The sequence below is a fragment of the Athene noctua genome, chromosome 5 (genome assembly GCF_965140245.1).
Source record: "Athene noctua chromosome 5, bAthNoc1.hap1.1, whole genome shotgun sequence".
NCBI classification, from domain to species: Eukaryota; Metazoa; Chordata; class Aves; order Strigiformes; family Strigidae; genus Athene; species Athene noctua.
In genome coordinates, this window is record NC_134041.1 from 37,112,961 (window position 1) to 37,133,507 (window position 20,547).

General features: G+C 35.6%; 1 protein-coding gene across 3 annotated transcripts in view; it reads right to left on the reverse strand.

Moving 5' to 3' along the window:
- BRINP3 (BMP/retinoic acid inducible neural specific 3) overlaps window positions 1-20,547 on the reverse strand; it is a 241,002-nt gene that overhangs the window by 51,379 nt on the left and 169,076 nt on the right. For all 3 annotated transcript variants that reach the window (XM_074908307.1, XM_074908308.1, XM_074908310.1), the window contains 2 exons: window positions 16,884-16,989; window positions 13,543-13,779 (listed from right to left, as the gene is read on the reverse strand). In XM_074908307.1, coding sequence (XP_074764408.1) covers window positions 13,543-13,779; window positions 16,884-16,989 — 343 coding nt within the window. The remainder of the gene's footprint in view (window positions 1-13,542; window positions 13,780-16,883; window positions 16,990-20,547) is intronic.

Genomic DNA, 20,547 nt, shown 5'->3' on the forward strand with positions numbered 1-20,547 from the left:
GGAATATTATTCCCCCTCTGAGGAAAGATTCATGAGATGATGTTCCAAAGGGAGGTGCCTGTAATAATGTCTTTCCAGATTCCTGCCTGTCAGGAAAAACTACTTAAGGGACTTGAAACTTTATATTAAATGAGAAAATTCTGCTGCAGTTTTAGTTCAGTTTGGGTGTGGGTTTTTTTCATAATAATCTGTCCTTGTCTATGCTAATCATTTATCTGCACCTAGCTTTAATGTGACTCCAGCCTTCCTTTGGCACAATTGATTATAATAGCAAGCCAAAATAAACAGATAGTATTGCATAAGGAAAATGAGCAATAGTCAGACCCAAAAAAGAAATATTCAGACCAAAAGCCTTCATTGAAAAACACTAAGGAAGTATCTCCAGTAACTCTAGAAATCTATTTACCTACAGAAAAGATGACATGCAATAGCGAAGCAAGCCATCCAACCCTGCTCTGCCAACTTGCTTAACCTCTGTGCCTATTTCAGTGCTGACCTTATCTGCTGATGTTGTAAATAAGCCTACTATTTAATATAAATACTGGTTTATTTTTGTTATAGGATAAAAGCTGGAAAGAAGACTACCAATTAATTTCGCACAAAAGCTAAGGAAAGCTTCTAAAGCTATTCATTTCACAACAAAGAAGGCTCTTAAGTAGAACTGTGCAGAGCATAGAAAATCCATTTTGTGAAAGGATTTTTAGCATTGCAAAATTAGAGTGCAGCCTAAATCTTTTGAAATTCTCTAAAATTCTCCAAATGCTTCTATTTTCTCTGAAGTCCTCTAAAAAGAACATTGTAATGTTTTGTTGTTTTCCTTTGCTTTGAATCAGTCAATATACTTCACCTTGACAGAAATTTTACAGTTGTATGTCAACCATTAATTTTGTATTATAATGTAAAAGATATAAAGTAAGAAAAGACAAAATGAAGGCCAAAGACCTCTACAGTATCCTGTAAAAAAAAAAATAATTTTGCAATTCTTGAAAGATTATTACTGTTTTTTTCAAAACAGCTGCCTCAATATTTTGCAATATTCTGTAGATAAATCTTTATCTCTGCTACACTTAAACTGTCTTTTCTGTTTAGACTGCAAGGTCTTCAGAGAAGAACCTGTCTCTTCTTATATCTCTGTCGGGCAGTTAGCACAGTAGACCCCAAATTTAATTGTTGCCATGTATTACAAATAATACTAAGTTTGCTTATGGTTCCAGTCAACTGCATCCTCCTTGGAGACCTCAGTGGTTCCTACAATTCGTATAAGGAGCAAGAGTTCTGGTAGGCAAGATCTTATCATCCCCAACACCTTATCACACTTTTCACATAACTGTATCTGAAAAACCTGCTCTAAGAGTGTGTCCATAGTATTATCATTCCTTTCCCCTAACAATGCTTTTAATTGTAATCAGGGCAATAAGCATGACAGCAAGACCGATACCAGTGTCAGCTGTAAATTGAAATCTCAAACCACAAAGCTGGTAGTCTGAGAGAATAAAAAGCAATAGGACCTAATTTCATATGGTTGGATACTGTTGGTGTTCAATAAAGAGCTGCCTCAATATTATGTAGATATTATTAAAGAGATTTATAAAAGATTTTTCTTTTTTTTAAATATCCCACCATGATTCAAAAGCCCAGAGAAAGCAAAGTACTAAAATGAACACATATTTGGTTTTATTTTGGAATGAATTTTAGTTTTTCATGATGAATTACTTAATTTGTCAAAGAAGTAGCAGCTGTGTTCCAAGAAATACATGTTTGAAAATAATCCAGTTCAAGGAAGCATAAGACTGCAGCTTGAAACAACCTTAATTCTTCACAGAAAAGATAACAAAGCTGACTTTTTTTCTCCCCCCCCCCCCCCCCCTAATCTAGGCTAAATAATTCAGCTCTCCCTATAATTAAAACCTTTTCTTCTCCAAAACAAATGAACTATCTTTTAAACATTCTGAAGGACAAAGAGAAGGAAGGAAATGTATATGCTCTGGAAGATATGGACTGCATATGAAGAAGGAGAGAAGCTCAACACTTAATATTGGACAGGCTATTTGAACTGGTAGATTGTAGTCTATCTGCTTTGTAAACCTCGGGAGAAGCAACATTATTCTTATGTGGTAGGACTGTGGTTATATTTTTTTCCTGTTGGCTTTATCTTTTGAAGTGAGGAATGCTGCAGGGACAGCACCTCTAAACCCTAGCCTTTGCAAGGAGGATACAACAGGGCAGGTGAAGGTGGAATTGGTGGGGAACAGAGAACCTCTGATCGTTCATTAACATATAATTTCTGAGGAACCTTATGCAAACGTTACAATACAACAGATTTTACATATGTTACATATGTTTATATATATATCCATGTATGTTTGTAGCCACAATATGTATGTTTTTTATTTTTTGTTAATGCAAGTAATGTCAACCTATTATAGGAACAGGAAACCACAGATACTTCCCTCACAAGCCCTGAGACTCTCTTGGCACCCAGATAAAGAGGAATAAATTGCAGAGCCAAAATTGGTAGTAAAGATTGAATATCATCCTGCAAATCATGGATTAATTCTGAAATTTTACTAGGCAGGAGATAACAAGCTTTCATTGTCTCTGCTGAGAGCTAAAAGGACTCACATTTCCTATGATCAAGAAGGGGCTTAATCTAAATATGACCTTGACAACAAGTTCATTTTTCAGAAACCAAACAGCCAGACTCCAGCAGCTGTTTCTTTCTCTAAATCCCAACACTTGAAGGACATTCCCTTCATCTTGTCAGTTTTTCTTTTGGGTGTGATTTTGGTTCATTACTCTTTTAAAAGTGTTCATATCACTACTCTTCAGATGCATGTCTCTTGGAACTCATTGTAAGCTTTCGAGAAAAAATTCTCAAAAATCTACCTGTGGGTTATGTTTGATTTTTCATCATTTCAGCATGGTTTACAAGTACTCCTGCAACATGGATGTTCCAATTTCTATCTAGTGGTAGCTATTATTATCTTTCTATAGCAATATAAATGCATAGGACATAATTCTTATGTTTACTTTTAAACATAACCTCTCTCACCCCAAAAGCTACCTTACTTGTTCTTGGTCATGCTGGTAACTCCTGCAGTTTGAAAACTGAGAAAGGTAAATAAAGATATAAAGTATCACAGAAGGGTAGTTCAGAGAAGAGAAAGAGTGCAACTGAAAAGTTCTTGGAAAACACATTGAAGTAAATAACCAGTGTTAAGCTGTTACAAGAGAAGATTTAAGAAGCGATGAATCAGAACAGACAACATTGCCTTAGAAGAAAAGAGAGGCTGCAGAGTGACATCCATTTTAATAAACAAAGTCCAAAGCTGCCAAGGCAGATTGGAATTCCACCAAGAATGAGGGGGTTATTTGTCACTAGCTTTGAAGGGAATTACATTATGTCCTGTACATGGTGGACATAAGTAGAATTATATTAGATCAAGCCTTCTGCTCCTCCTCTTATTACAATGCCATCACAATGTTTAAGGTGTCTGAGAATGCAAAGCCACGTGGAACTTCAATAAGTTGATTTGCCAGGTGCTGCTTTAGCAGGAGTCATATAACGCTTTTAGTTTTTGAACAGGGGCAATTATATTGACGGGACCTGATTGGCTGTACCTTCACTTTTGGAGTAGGAGATGAACACTTTAGATGCTGCTCTCTGAAGAAATTAGCCACATCCCACCTGTTCATTTTATTAAAACAGTGACACCTCCACAGGGGTGGGAGAAGTGGGGAGGGGAGTATTGGTCACAGAAGGAATGACAGCTTGGTGTATCTATTCATGCTATTGAATAAACTTCCTGACAACCACACAGGGAAGTTAATTACTGCGAGGCAAATTAACACTCTTGCAAGATAATAAAGAAAACAATAATTATATTAAGAACTCAGGGGGCTAAGTTTTCTTGGCCTTGAGCCTGAAGCTGTAAGCACCATTTTAAAGATAACCACCCCTCCACTGCTCAGGGGCAAATAGTTTGAACCATATTGATTGAAGTCTTTATTCTCAGTGATTAAGAAGCACCTTCAACTGCCAGTGATTCTGTTCAGACATTTCACAAGTAGTCTTTCAATTAAGATTTCAGATGAGACTCACTTTGCATTGCTATCAGTCTATTCCTGTGAACAGAGAGACAGGCTATGCTACCTGAATGACCTGTGGAATCATGCCTTGGGTGTACCATGGACAATGAGCCTGCAAGGGCTTTTTGATGGGTAGTTTCTCTCATCCTTCTGAATCAATGCAGACAAAGCTTATTAGAGATAAGGGTTAAATTTGTTGATTTTATAAATTAAAGAAATCCTCCAGTATTCAGTTTTAGTTACAGATCTCATTTTTGAAGCTTATGCTACGTGCATTTGAATTGAAACACAGTAACTGGAAAAGCAGTAATATGTCACTGGACTGCAGTAAGTCAAAACTTCTGTTGGAAGCTGTCTTCACTGCAGATGACAGTGTGGGACTCTAAATTTACAGTCTCTCTGTGATGCCAAATCAAACCTACTCATCCTGAAATGTTATTTAAGACTTGGAATCAAAACATAGAGTCTGAAAGTCAGACTGGGAACTTTTCTTCCATTATGATTGCAAGGTTTCTTCCAATCAGTGTACATGTAGCAACATCTATGTTTAAACTGACATTTCCAAATTAAACCTGCAATTATCTTCCACCCTTTTACTCACTTTTAGTAATTCGGAATAGGTGTAAATGAGACATTTGGTACATTAGCTATGTTTTAAAATGTCTACCTTAGAATGCAGTTTCTCTCTTTTTTCTTTCCTCCAGTGCTAGAAGGAACATAGGGAACCCTATAAATACCAAGATAATTTTAACCTAGTGATTAAAAAGCAGTCTGAAAATTGTTTAAAGACATCACTGTAGTTTACACAAGAGTTATTGAGGGCATTGCTTAGATGGGTTAGGGTTGTCATTACTGCTGGTAATAAGGGAGAAGGGCAGAACCCAGGTTGATGTCTACAGGATGTAGTCAATATGCAGGCTTGGCAGCTGGGAAAAATTACCTTTTTAATTGTCAGCTAGGTGACCTTGATTTGAAGATAGTGAGAGGCAATAGAAAGGAATCCCATGGTGCCCACTTGTGCTAAAGCAGTTTTTAGAAAGAATTTGCACCAGAGGAATAGCAGAAATCTGACTTACTGAAATGGCATACAAAGTTATATTAGATTTTTCTGACTAAATAGACAAATTGTTAAGATTAAACATCACAGACTAAATACAGACTTGATGTAGTTTTGCTGGAGTCATCCTTCAGAAAGAACCTGACACACTATAATCACAACAATATTTTAAAATGCTTGTCTGATGGAGGGGAAGAGAAAGAATGAACCACATGAGGGACACTGGTTGCATTCCTTAATGCACTGCTAGAAGATATTAATATAATTCGTAATTAAGATGATTCCAGAACTGCATCTGACAACAGTGTATGAAATGATGAAAAAGCTAGTACTTATCTAATAATGCAAACTTCTTTCCCCCAGGTTTCCTGTGTCTTTATGATGTGATTCACATTTGATCTTCAAGATTTGGATTTGTCATTCACTCTCATCATAACACATTCTGTCAACCAGACATCTAAGATTTCTGTCTTCAGCACTGGACAATCTATTTAAATTTATTTAAATTATTGGGCTTTTTTATTATTATTATTTTAACTTTAAATTTAATCTATTTAAAACTAAGTTAAAGATTTAACTTTACATTTTGTTTAACTTACTGGTATTGTGTCTGCTTTATTTATGCATAAATTTTTTTTAGCAAATTAAATAAGTGGTTACGTCTGCTGTTTTTTAACTGTTATTCAAACTGACTGAAAGAAAACTCCTCAACAGATGTATTACTATGTGTTCAGCATGTAAGAATCTCTACATTCAAGAATAATGACTGTAAAGTTTTCTTTCCTTAGAAATATTAAGATTTGTGTAGATTTTGAGATCAAATATAATCACTTGTTATGGATATATGTATTGACTGACTGTGTGACTGTCATACCCAATCTCTGACTTTGGAACAATCTTAGAATTCCTCCTTTACAGCTTCTTTATAGCCTCAATAATCATAAAGCCAAAGCTGCCCATCTGTAGCAAATTCATAAGGCTAGCAGAGGGTGTAAATAATTCTCCCCTGAGCATCTGCACTTCCATGTCAGTGCCAGTTGTAATTTCTAGTCTTGATTTTACTGTATTTTACCACGGTTTGCTGTCTGGGTATTGTAAACCACCTTCACTGTGAGAACAGGGATTTTCATCCTTCACAAGAAATAGCAGAACAGTTTTGAAGCCTGGAATCAGCACACAGTGTTATTTTATAAAGACATATAATATGACCATAAATCGTTCGTCAATCTTTTGAGAAGTCATGACTCAGATGACTCAGGTGACTATACAGCAAGACCACTACCAATTCCAAATGCAAAGTGTGAATTGAAACATTTCTTGTCTTTTAGTAGTATTCAATAATAAAAATATTGTCCAAGTTTGCATATGAGTTTCAACTGATTAAGGTCTAAGTTAACTTCAAGAGTGAGAGAACACTAATTCTTCACTTTTTCCAAGACCAGCATTGGGCTTCTGTTGTGCTTAGTTTTAATAAAACAGATTTGCAGATCTGGGAAGTAGATGTGTTTAGTAGAAAGAGACTTTCTTGTTTCAAAGTTGGCATTTTGCAGTATACTCATATTTCACATGGGAAAATACGAACTGAAGCAGAAAGGAGACAGTTCTGAAAGTGTATCATCAAAATATGGTGGGTTTCCATATTTTGTGGCTTTGAAGATGGAGATATAAATTCATGACACTATTAAATGGATAATTCTCGAAATCTCACTGAAGATTATGGAATGGTGGAGATGATCTCTCCTATTACTTTCTGTAGATTTTACATAAAAGTAATTATATAAGATGCAAATGCCACCCCCAAAAAAAGAATGGGATGCCCGAACGTCCTCATCTTTAGTATTACGGATATTTATTTCAGTAATAAGTTTATCATATCCTCTATTAGAAGCTGCTTTCTACAACCCTTTAAATTCAGTTCTTTTATACAAGAGATTTGGGGAACATCATTAATTCAATCATTAGAAAGAAATTGAAAAATATAATTGAACTGAGGAAGCAGGAATCTAAAGTCTCAAAAGCAATCTATGCTGATGCAAACAAGAAAACTTTGGTAACTTTCTGTGTAGTGCCATACATTAACTGAGGATTCAGATCTAATTTTTAGGTGAGCCTTTCAAAACTGGGGATTTTTTCAGGTGATTTTAAGTCAGTACCTGTAAAAGGTAACCAATGCTCAATAGCAAGACATCCTGAAGTTATTAGGGCATTATGAAATGCATTAGATATGAAGTCCAAATCCACTGAATCCAGGGATTTAAGAAGAAATCGCTTGCAACAGCAATTCACTTCAGCTCATACTTTGCAATCAAATGATGGAGAATAAATGCACAAGGAAAAATAGTTTCAGCAAATATTAATGTAAAAGTTAATATCAATTTACTTTGGCTGTACTTATATCACTTGCACTTTCTGTGATACTGAAATTTACCTTTTGAAATATCTCTATAAAGCAGATACAGAAGTGACTGAAAAAAAGAAAAACTACATTTTGAGGAGAGAAGTTTGTGTTTTGAAGCTGTAGAAGGATACATTTCAAAATATTTACAGGATTACTTCTGATGTTTAATTATGCCTGTGAAGATTCATGTCTGTTAGCATAAATAGTTTTGGTGTTCCGTGGGCCAAGTTCTTCAAGGTCCTAGATGGCTCTGGCTGTGATCTATTTAAGCTGATGCTGAACATTTAAGCACACAAGTCAAATCTATAAATTTAGTGGACTACAGATGATTAAAACAAGCATGTATTTCAGCACTTCACTAAGTCACCTTTAAGCCCAAGGCTAGCAGTAAAATTTCTGTCCAATTTTTTGCAGGCGTGTTATTTCTTTCCATAGTATTTTTTATTTAAACTGTTTGAAAGAATAATTTTTCCATTTCAAAGCTACTTTGAAAATATACCTCGTAATATTTGTTGTAAACCTTCTAATCCCATGACTTTCAAGGAAATATTCCAAAAGAGATATCATTACCTTCAAGGGGAAAAAAAATATCAACTGCTCATCACTTGGGAAATATGCAAAGACAAGGCAGTGAGCTGCCATTGCATGTCAGAGATGTGAAAATAAATGCTTGGATGGAAGATTTTATTTTCATATTTCCAGGAGATCTCATAAATAGTAGCAATAAAAAAAAGAATTATGAGAATGCACTTTGGCCATCTTCTATTGTTTGAACAACCCTACCATTCATGTCCTTATTTATTTTTATAGACTTTTTCATTTAAAAAAATTAAAGTAAGTTGCAACATGAACTGCTACAAATTTCTTTTAAATATCACTGAGCAGACCACCTTAAAAGAAAATTGCTGTCATTTAAATTGTTTAAATGAAGTGACCAGATTTCCAAAGGCACTCAGCAGTCAACCACACCAGGATTATGGTACAGACAACGCATGATCCTACTGTTATCCTTGGTGTGAGAATCCAGAGCCTGTGGATATTTTTACGTGTTTTAAGGGTCATAATTTCTGTAAAACACTAAATTGCCAGTCAGTCATTGACAGTTGCATATTAGAATTTGCTTCTTTGTACATGAAGTCTTGTCAAGAGAGTCCCAAAAACTTCCAAATTTTGTGATGTGTAACAGGACAACATATTGACTAACACCATTGTCAAGACTGCTGTAACAATAACCTGTGAAAGTCTGACATACTTCAAAATCTGAGAACTTTTTCAAGGAATCTTTTGATGTTCTTTACTGTGTGAAACTTATTAGCATTTGAGAGCTTAAATCAAAGTTTTTTCCTGAAATGGAAAGATAAAGTTTACTGAGAGGATGAGGTAGGAGTAGGAGCTGGGCAAGTACATGTTCCTAATACTAGGGGCAGAAGGGGTACAGGAAAATTGGCAGTATTAAAAGTACAAACACATTGAAAAGGTGGGGCAGGCTACAGGCATACTACTGATGATTAAAGTGGTATTTTAACTCATGTAGGTGGACTCCATATTCTGGAATCTCAGTGAAACATAGTGGCTTGTGATAACAGCAGGTCAGCTAGATTATCTAGTTGTCCTTTTAGGCAACAGATTCTCCTGAAAAGCTAGTTTCATGCACATTAAGAAAGGGCAAAGGAAACACTGATTGATTCCAATAGAGGTGATATTTTTTAGGCCACTTGTTAGATGATAAGAACACTGCTTCTTGGAATTATGTTCTCAGAGAGAACTTTGCTTACACGTTAATTCAGTCAAAGGCCTCAAGAAACTAATGAAATTTGTTAATAAAGGTTGAACAGCTTTAGCATGGATTTTTGATAAGGAAACAGCTGCTCATTTGCAAGGGTAGTAGCTGAGTCTGGAGGACACAAGATATGATAAAGAATAAGCAGATGGTTCAGAGTAAACAATTTAAAGCAGCTCTTGTAATTTCTTTGAGAACTTAGTACATATGCTGATATTAAGATGTTATATGAAGCTTGTTGAGCTAATAGTGATCAAGTACATATTGCTGGAGGGCAGCTAGACAGAGGAAGGAGGCAGACAGATTTACTGAGAGATAAATAACATACTGGTCCGTGTCCTCAAAAATGAAATGCAAGTCGCTAAAAGGTGCCAGAAGAGCCTAAGTGAAATGAAATCTGCACATAATGATGAATGACACACTCTGAACTGGAATATGTTTTATAGCTGCTCAAAAGGGAATTGTAACTACCAGAAAACCCAAATTGCAGATGAGAGTCTTCCTGTGTGAAAACCAGGAAAATTTTTTGATGACAGAATAAAAGAATGGTTGAGGTGGGAAAGGACCTCTGGTCCAAACCTCTGCTCAAGCAGGGCCACCTAGACCCAAATGGTTTTTGAATATCTCCAAGGAGAGAGACTCCACAACCTTTCTGGGCAACCTGTGCCAGTGCTTGGTCACCCTTACAGTGAAAAAGTGTTTCCTGATGTTCAGTGGGAACCTCCCATGTTTCAGTTTGTGCCCATTGCTTCTGGTCCTGTCACTGGGAAACACCAAAAAGAGCCTGGCTCCATTTTCTTCACACCCTCCCTTCAGATATTTATCTACATCTGTAAGATGCCCCTGAGCCTTCTTTTCTTGAGGCTGAAGAGTTCCAGCTCCCTTGGCCTTTCCTCATAAGAGACGTGCTCGAGACCCTTCATCTTTGAGGGCTCTCTCCAGTATGTCCATGTCCCTCTTGTACTGGGGAGCCCACACTGGACACAGTTCTTCAGGTGTGACCTCACCAGCCCTGAGTAGAGCAGAAGAACTGCCTCCCTTGACCTGCTGACAACACTCCTCCTAATGCAGCCCAGGATACCATTAGCCTTCTTTGCTGCAAGGCCACATTGCTGGCTCACAGTCAACCTGGTGTCCACCACATATTTTACTTTCCTGGCTTATGATTTAAAAGGTAAAACAATAATGTAAACTACCTAATTTGGAAGAGAGCAGTAGGCTATGGAAAAAAAAGTCCTGGTTTGTTGGTGTGGTTTTTTTTTGTTTTGGTTTGGCTTTTTTTTCTTTTTTTCTGAAAATGCAGATGGAGAGTTTCAAAGATACAAACTAAATTTAACTACTCACTGATTTCAAATCAGATTTAGGCACTGAACAACTGTCATTTTTTTTCTTTTAAAAAAATCTGTTCTCAGTTGTTTTATCTTGAACAAACAGGAGAGATAACACTGACAGTAAACAAACCACCTTAAATAGAATATTTACTTCTTCCTCTTTAGGCTAAATTCTGTCCACTGATAATGTGCATGACCTCAAGTGAGTCCAGTAAGTTTTACAGGTCTGTATTAGGGGACAAAATTTATTTCTGGATTCAGAGGACTATTTTGTTACATATAAGGTAAGGGAGGGTTTGGATGGTAGAAAAGTTAGATAATTAATACATTTGTTTTAACTTTACTTGAATCTGGAATTCATAGTGTCAGAGAACGGAACTCATTCATTCATTCCTCCGCAGTTAGTAGTAGACTATATGGGCCAGTAGTTAGTACTCCGGTTTATCCTGTCCCTTGTCTACTTAAACTCTAAATTACTAAATAATCTGGCCTTCTTGCATCCTACTCTTTTCTAGCTAATCTATTTTTATTATAAATTGATTACAATAAAAGAACATCCTCTTCTCTCAAAAGGTGACTTCTACAGATTTAGATAAGGACTAAACAATATATATTCCACATCAAGGGTATAAAATACCTATTTAAAGCATTAGTTTTGCTTAACAAAGGGCACTTCTGTTCTCAGAACATGCTACTGATACGAATCAGATCATGCTGATATTTGTTGACAGTGTTTTTCACGTTGCATAAGCTCTACATTTTTCAGAATATATTTCTAATTACTTACAGACCACATGTCACAGTACTGGAAGAGCTGTTCAGATGGTAATATGTGATTTATATAGAAAGGTTGAATGGGCAATGACTAAACTGTCTATCCAAAGTTCACGTGATGACTTTTTTCAAAGAAGTACAGACCCATCCACATACAAGAGTCAATATCTCATCTTTCCATGAACATTTTTATGCAAAGAATTTTGTAAGTTAAAAGCACAGATTTTCTAAGATACTTCTGAGATGTGGAAGTCATGCTTTCAGTGGCTAAAGAGTGGGTGTGGCATATGTTTTAATGATGTTAATAATCTATATTTCACACTTTTTAGTAACCACACCTGCTAGCAATTACCTAATTGACAGATGTAGTGAAGTTGCCATTTTAGTGAGTCACACAGCATAGCTAAAGAGCCTTTTTTAAAAGCACAGAATATAACTCTTACCCATTTTCCCCCTGGCATTCATGTCTCAGTCCTGAACATACGACTATATGTGTAGAACACAACTATTCAAACTTGTAAGTAGTTTGATGCCCCCATACAGCCTGCTATAAGAATCGTCCACAGATTCAGGTATGTGTTCTCTTTCAGATTAACTAACATTTCTGTTAAGTAGGTGCCGTCAAACAACATTCTTTAGGCATTGAATAGTATCACATCCCGTTCAAACAGGAAGAAATATGGTAAACAAAACTGCGACCTTCTGTAGAGTCAACATGCTTGTCCTACTCTGCAAAGTAATAAATGACAACATGACTCCATAAATGCTTAAAGGTGTCAAAATAGTCACTGGGAAAATGCATTTTAACATATACAAAGCCAAAACATAAATTCATGCTTTTATAATCAGAGAAGTCTGTGATCCTCCAAGAAGAAATATTGTAAGATTTGGTGTCATCCTAAGGGTGAGACCAGGGCTTGGAAAAGGGCCCAAGATCTTCCAGACTCAGATTTAGGCAACAGGTCTCACTAAAAGTTACAACTGAAATTTTAACTGCTATAGGGTCTTTTGAAATCCTCAACCTTGAATTGAGAAATTAATCTTTAACAATAAAAGAACAAATACAAGAAATTAATGTATATAATGTACTGTTCACAGCTAAGTATTGTACTGATATTTCTTCTCTCTCACACTCTTCCCAGAATCACTGAGTAGTCTTCTTCCCTCTCTCTTTTACTGACTCATTCTTTCTCCAACACAACTCAATAAAAACTGTGATTTTTTTATTTTTTATTATTTTTCCTTGTCTCCCTAATTTTATTTTTTTTCTTGGTGATTTTTCCCAGGTTTGCTGAGTTCTTTCTATTTTTCCCACCATCTGGCTATACAGCTGTTACTGATATCACTGACTGAGTTGTGAAAACAGTTGTTCAGAAACTGATTTTACCTGCAGTTCCCATTCTCTATGGGACTGGAAATTCTGATGATCAGGACAGGTGAAATGATGTATGAAACAATCTTTGATGATTTAAAGAAAACTAATGTGGCACAGACGTGCTGTAGAGACAACACTGATAGGTCCATTTTAAACAGAAACTATATGAAGAAATAAGTTGCCAGCTACAATGGATGAGCTATTAACAACTTGGTAAATCAAGGGCCCATATGATCTCCATGTCAGCTATTGCTGGAGGGACAGGATAAAGGGGGAGTACACGAGAAACTTTGACCCAACACTGAAAAATGGATGTGAAATGAAGCAGCTGTTTCAGCTGCATTACAGAACAAAAATATGGAATACCCACATAAAGTGTATAATCTCACTTTGTTACTCATTTGTTCTGCTTTCTGCCTCATGCAGTACACTTCTTGCTAAAACAGGTACAAAGTCCTCGCAGCCCTGGACTCCACAAAGCATAGCAGATGAATACTCAAACACAGCTGTATAAATCCTAATGTAATTATACAGACTGCTGACCATCATGAGGTGAGGACAACACTTCCTTTCAGAAAGCTATAATAATTAAAACTTGGATCCAGGATGCATTTATGTATGTTTAGCTTTAGATGTATGAACCATTCTGGAGATTTCAGATAAAGTCTGTTTGTATAAATACTTTTTGTACAAAATAACATACAGTCAAACAGACAAAAAATTTATAAAACATCTCACCAGATTCTTCAAATTCACTGTTATATGCATTCCAAGTCTCACTTATGCGGAGAAGATTTTCTTCCATGGCTTGAATGTCCATATAGGGACAGTTGCACTCAGGGAATTTGGGACCACACTGACACCAGCAGTCATTGTCCTTGCAGATGAACTCCCCCTCTGAATTGCAGGCAATATAGCTCAGAGCTGCCTGGACAAAATGTTCTTGCAGATACTCAGGCAGGATGACCTGAAGACCTAAAGGAAAGAGAGTATTATGTTATTAAACACAAAGGAATGCTTGAACCAAGCAGCTTCTCCAACCTGTTTCATAAACAAACAAACAAACAATTATGAAAAAGGAAACTATATGGCTTTTTTAGGACAATTTACACATCTGTCTAACATTTGCACTACGTCATATATTTCTTTTCTTAAGAATTAATTTCAGATGTATTCTTCACAATTCTCTCTTGGTTTGGAACACCCTTTTGTGATGGTCTTCCCTTTCAGCTGCTCTACTCGTGCAGCTAGGGCAGCAGTGGGCTGTCCATCCTGCTTCCTCATGTTTTCTCCATGGTAGAGGAGGAAAAACCACAGGGTGCCTCGTGGTTTGTGCCTTCTGCTGCCTTTCTCTTGGGTGGGGAAGACAGACCCATTCCACTAATTGATAACCCATGTCCTCAGACAGAGCATTTACTAGTGTGATTTCTTTCTAAGGGGACTGTCAAAAACAGAAAGAAAGGACTACATCAACTTGTAAAGAATTGCTGAATGAAGAGCCTCAGCAGTGAAAGCTTTACAGTAGGGAAGCATGCAGCTGAATGTTGGTACTAGCAGCTAGTGCAAATTTCTGAGAGTACTGATGAAGGGAAAGCAGTCCTGAAAGACAGAGTAAAGAGACAGCATAATCAGAAAAGGAGGTGTGAAGGTAAATATCTCCATTCTGTATTGCACTTGTTTTCCATATTGCCTTTGACACAACAAGATATAGCTTATCTAAATATTTCTAGTTATCTCTTCATGATTCTGTAGAGACAAACTAAGAAGAATGGGAAAAAATGAGTTGGAGGAAATTTTAGAAAAAAAAAAAATTGGCTGATATTTAATTTCTTATTAATTCGTATTTAATTTCTAAAGGACAGTCAATTGGATGTGATGGACAGGGCTATAAAACCTTGAGAAAGAAAATTAATTCTTAAATATACTAAAGGTTTAGCATGGAGAAAGAGTGCATGGCCTAGCTCCTATGGTGCTTCAAAAAACTTCTGCCATGTTGCAGATCCCTTTGCAAAGTGTTTTCACACTTTACCTTGCCATGACATGCAGAGGCCTTGCAAAAGCATGCCACGTGGATGGATCAGACCACAGAGCTAATGAATCAAAAATTCAGAATATTTGAGACCTGAAATTTAGACCTACTAATCTAAAAAATTTGACCACTGTTTACACGATCCCAGTGATGGGAATGAATATTTTATACAGAAGCATTTTAACTAACTAGCTGTCAGTCACTGTGGCTACAATAGTAATCAACCAATCACAAAGACACTGCAAGGTACGTTATACATTTTTATTTAATATTTGCTGGGTTTTTTTCTGTGGCAAAAGCAATCTCTCTAGAACCAGTGGAGCTTATTTGTGGGCCAAGTAATTTATCAGCATATGGATTGGTTATTTGCAATGTAGGTTTCTTCTACACAGGCACTTGGGCAATTCCATAGAGATTTATCCCTTATTTTTAGGTACATAAAAAAAGATAGCTCTAACAGTAATTTCATAACCCTTCCAAGTCAAAAGTCATATCACAATTACTAAAACCAGGTCTGTCTGTGCTTTATTCTACCTCAGGACAAAAATTTTAAAACTGTTGCTACCTGATTAAACTTTTCAATGTACTTATATACTTGTGAAAAGCTTTGGAATTGCAAAAAGAAACAAAAAGCCAGATAGATCAGCAAATGTGAGTCTTGTTCAATTCTTCCATGATAATTATGAAATAGTTTATGCAACTCTGATAATTTGTTTCTCATAATGATAACCCAATGGCATGCATCAAACCACTGTCTGAGGGATGCAAAAAATATTTTCTGAATTTTAACTGATAAACACTGTGCATATTCTGGAAACCATTAAAAAACACAAAATATTTATGTAAAAATTACATCACATCCCAGTGAAATTCTTTTTAAAAAGATATACTGTCTCTGAAATCATTGTATGATTTTATGGCTTTTAAACTGTTCTGGGGAGAGAGAAAGGAAAAGAAAAAAACCCACATGGATGTTTCAAACAGGAAGATTTTATTCCCTGACAGCCATTCTTAATAGTCAGCAACAACTTCACATTATATGTCCAACTGATTTATGAACCAATATGACAAATTTTAAAACTGGAATTAATTGTATAGCTACCTGTAACTGCAAATTAAGAACTGGATTCTTCTCTCATTGTATATACATAGAGGTATACACAAGTACATAAATTAAAGAGAATGTAGTCTGTTTTCATAGTAGTAAATTGTTCATTCTACATTTGTGTAACTGAAAAAAACATTTATTAATGGCCTAATACCCTAGAGGGTGAGTTTTCAGAAATGTTAATGTATTTAATATGCAGGTTGGGAAATACATCTACTGGAATTAACAAAAACTGAATTAGAAAGATGCCTCTTCCTTTTCCTTTTCCTTTTCCTTTCCCTTTTCCTTTTCCTTTTCCTTTTCCTTTTTCCCCTTCCCCTTCTCCTTCCCCTTCCTCTTCCTTTTTTTCCTTTTCCTTTTTTTTCCTCTTTGTCTTTTTTTCTTTTCCTTTCTCTTTTTTTTATTTTTGTTTGCTTTTTTTTTTTTTTTAATGTATAATTACTATTATTTATCTAATGAGTGAGATGCCTACATTTTCTTAAAAGTCCCAGGAGGAACCATTGCACTCTTCCTTATTTAGAGTCTTTGGAAAATCTATTTCTTGCTCCTCTGGTGACTCCATCCATTTTAGTGGGACAAATGCATGAGGTATAAGCTACTACTCAGTATGTACAAAGCAGGCTGAGCACACTAAATGTCACTCCCTGCTTGGTGGAATCTATGGGAATTCAGGCTGTTTAAAAGGTGTGCAAGTGGTTGCTAAAAAGGGCTGTAAAATGTTAACAGCATTATTCAAATTATTTTGTGATGTGTACAGAAATTGTTTCCATTTAAAGGCAACATGAGTTACTGACATTTCCTTCACTTTGTCTAGAATATACTTATTGCACACACACAAAAAATAAGGAAAATGACCTTTTATGAGGTGGAAGAAAGAAAAACAAATAGTGTGATAAATGTCATCCTGTTCCAAAACAAATTAATGAAATTGTATCTACATACCTTGCAACTGAATCTTATTTTCAGGACTCTGAACCAGAACAGAGCTGACAGAATCTAGGTTGTCATAGTTACTGCAGCCAAGAGGACCAGTCCGCGTTTCTGTTACCTGATGGTAAGGGAATGGAAAAGCATTTGCTGTATTATTCAAAACAGACTGAGGAGTTCAGAAGCTCATTTCATAAAGTTTCCCTTTAATTCAGCTGGTGGTACATTTCAGATTTAATTAATGTGAAATAGCTTGATTTAATTACAAAAAGTATGGCTGCACTGTTTTACCAGTACCACAAACTTTGGGGAATGTTATTTCTGTTGCAGAGAATCCTTACAAGTACTTTAGCTGACCAACAGTCTAAAGATGTTTTATTTCTTGGTAGCTATGGGATTTAGAATGAGTTTACCAAACATAATTCATAAAAATGCAGACTGTGATTTTCACTAGTGAAACTTGTGCACATGGCAACTCCTTGCTGAAATCAAACTTTGACTTTTCCTGTGTAGCACAGCAGGATTTAGAAGTAAAAACCTTTTATGAGCTGTATTTATAATGGTTGTAGCAGTGGGATATTTTTCATCAGGAAAAGGCCTGAAATAAGTTTAGGCATAAAACTAAAGACATCCTGCCTATTGTAATCACCAAAAACATGATGACAGAATCAAAATACAGCTAAATTCATTAAAACAGAATCACCACAAGTAGAGCTCTGACTTAATAGTTGAAGATTATGCTTGGCAAGGAGCAGTTATTTAAATGAGTAAATAAATAAAAATAAAATAAAAAAACAACCTACAAAAAAACACCAACCAACCAACCAACTAAAAAACCCCAAACAAGTGATTTATATGCTTCATGGAATACTATAGATAATTCTTAAGTATCAACAAAATAATTATAAAGGCTAATTTATTTTTTATGTGTTATCCTAAGCTAAAAAAAAATAGGGTCTAATGTAGTTTCTCAGCAACGAAGAACTGCAGCTTTAAAAACAATGCTGTGATGCCTAAAGGGCAGGGGTTTTGCCTCAAGGAAAAATTACAAACACTTAGGATAGTTTAGGATGGATGGGTATACCATGATCTCACATTTTTTTAAACTGTATTGGGTGCTATAGAAAATTCGTGATTATGTAGTTCCTTCTCCTTTATACCAAGATGAGGCAGAAAGAAGAATGTGGAAGTGGAATAAAAGTAATAGAAACAGATCCAGAGCAAGGAAATGCTGGCCATGGGATACAGTCCCAGTCTCCTTTACTGCCAAAGTACAACCAACCCCTCTATATATATCCCCTCACAAACTGCTCCCAGACACTACCCTGGAACTTCTTAACTCTCTTCCTTTTACCATCTCAGAGGTTGTGGCCAGATTTACCTTTATTTGGTGATCTGCCTCAGTTTTGAATACAACCACTTCTATTTTCTGTTATTTCAAGTATTGTATTCACCTCTGGATCTCCTGAAGAATATGCCTAAATTACAGGGACAAGGAGCTCATTTCCAACATACACACCTCCACCAAGCAGCTATCTGACATGCAAACAGACAACTAACATTAATTCTTACAAACAGAAGGTAGTTTGCTATTTTTAACAATCTGTTTTGAAAAGAGTATGAAGGTTTGCTAAAATAACCCATGAATGTTCATGTTTCTTAGCCTGGCTCTCTTACAGTCTGTGCTACCACCAGCATGTGTAGGTGGCTTCAGCTGGATCATGGTATTCTTGAAACCACTAAGATTTCACATCTTCCAATTGAATTGCACTTTTATTTAGTTTGCACTTTTGCAAAGCAAATACAAAATCTTAGGTTATTCTAAGCTCTTGGCATCTTTCTGTCACTTTGAACTGGTGTTCCTGTGAAAGGAGAAGGAGAGTCCTTGCAATGCCAGCAGGCAGTGCAGAGGACACACAGAACAGGCTCCAGCCAAACCTGTTAGCAGAGTGCCAGTTGCTCAAGGAAATGAGATGGACTCAGAATGTCTCCTTCCTGCATGTATTTGGCAGTCTTTAATGTTTATGTCAGGGCCAGATTTACTATGTTTTTTTGCTTAATCATTTTGAACCAGCACAAAGACTCTTGCACGGGCATTAGATTTGGCTTGGACATGGCTGGAAAGGAAATTTTGATTTACTTATGATCCTTCAGTCCTCTCCCTCTCCCAACAATTGGTCTAAAATTCCATTCTAAAATCTCATTTTTAGTGTAGTACCCCCTAGCACATATACAGACTCCCAATCTGTTTATACAATAAGTCATCTATATTAAATGAGATAAATAACCAGAAGAGAGGTGATTGTTGTTATGAGTTTTATTTTAGTTCTGAAACATTATGCTCAGCGTTTCTCCATGCAATTCTTTATTTAAAGATCCATTTATTTTTGTGTTATCTTATTTGTACTTTATTATTCTTTTTGACTATTTGTGTATGTCAATACAGCTTTATAAAGTTATATGAAATGTATAAACTACAAAGCCAATTTTACAATTCCTATCCATTCTTATCATTCTTACGCCTCATGAAATCACAAAATAAGGAAGGTTAGTGAGTATCTTTATAATTATTGTGTCCTTTTTTTTTTTTTTTCATGCATCTTCATTCTTCATTTGGATTATGAAAAACATAGAGACTACCACTGTTTTGATTATGGGAGTGATAGCACTTGGTGTATTTAGGTGTGCCAAGAAGCAGAAAGGGGAAAAATCATCATTAAATAGCTCTTTTGACTTTTAGAAACTGGTTATATAAATCCACTGATTTAAAAGAAAACTACATATATGAAAAAAACTGGGTGCAGTTAGATTTTGAGATGATTTACGAACATTAATTATTGTAAAAGGTAAGCAATAAAATACTGTTCTAACAATAGCAATAAAAAATAATGCTCTATAAATAGAACAATAAATAAGGACATTTTTCAAGGTTTGTTTTCACTCAAATCTATATATTTCTATTATTCGTTCTTTTACTTTTCCAAGTACCCTCACCTTGCACTGTCAACTCCTTTGCTCTGGTACTTTTAGCTTCTGCACAGAAAATACATTACAAGAAGAAGATTGAAATCCCAATAGACAATAAAGAAAGAATAAAACAGGTAAAAATTATCAAAACTCCAATGTTCTGTGGATGACACTTCTAGCCAGGGGTCAAAACAAGGTAGTTAGGTATGCTTTTTTAGACCTTGCAAATCCTACTCAACAAAGATTGTTAATAAGAAGAAAAAATTGAGAAGTTGGTTAAAGAAAACCTCACTTTTCCATCAAATTTTCTGATAAAATGAAAGGATTTTATTTTGAGATAACTTGTTTTCATAACTAAGAAGACTACAGATGGGAAAAAAAAAGGTCCAAATGTATTAATTCTGGGTTGATCCAAGTATTAGTGAAATCACTCATTATTTTACTTTTTTTGTTTCAGGAGCAAGAGAAATAAAATTGGAAGGGCACTGCAACTTCTTTAATTATCTTCCAAAAAGAGAAGTGTGACTATATTCAGTCCTGAGATCACAGCTGAAAAGTGTTTTGTCTGAAAGTGTACAAAAAAAGATAAACCAGAAAGAGGGGAGGGAAAAGTAGAATTAAATATAGGGTATGCTAAGAGGCTAGCGTAGTTCAGAATTGATTGCATTTCAGCAAAGAGCATCATAACCACATATTTGTTTTGTAAAAACTA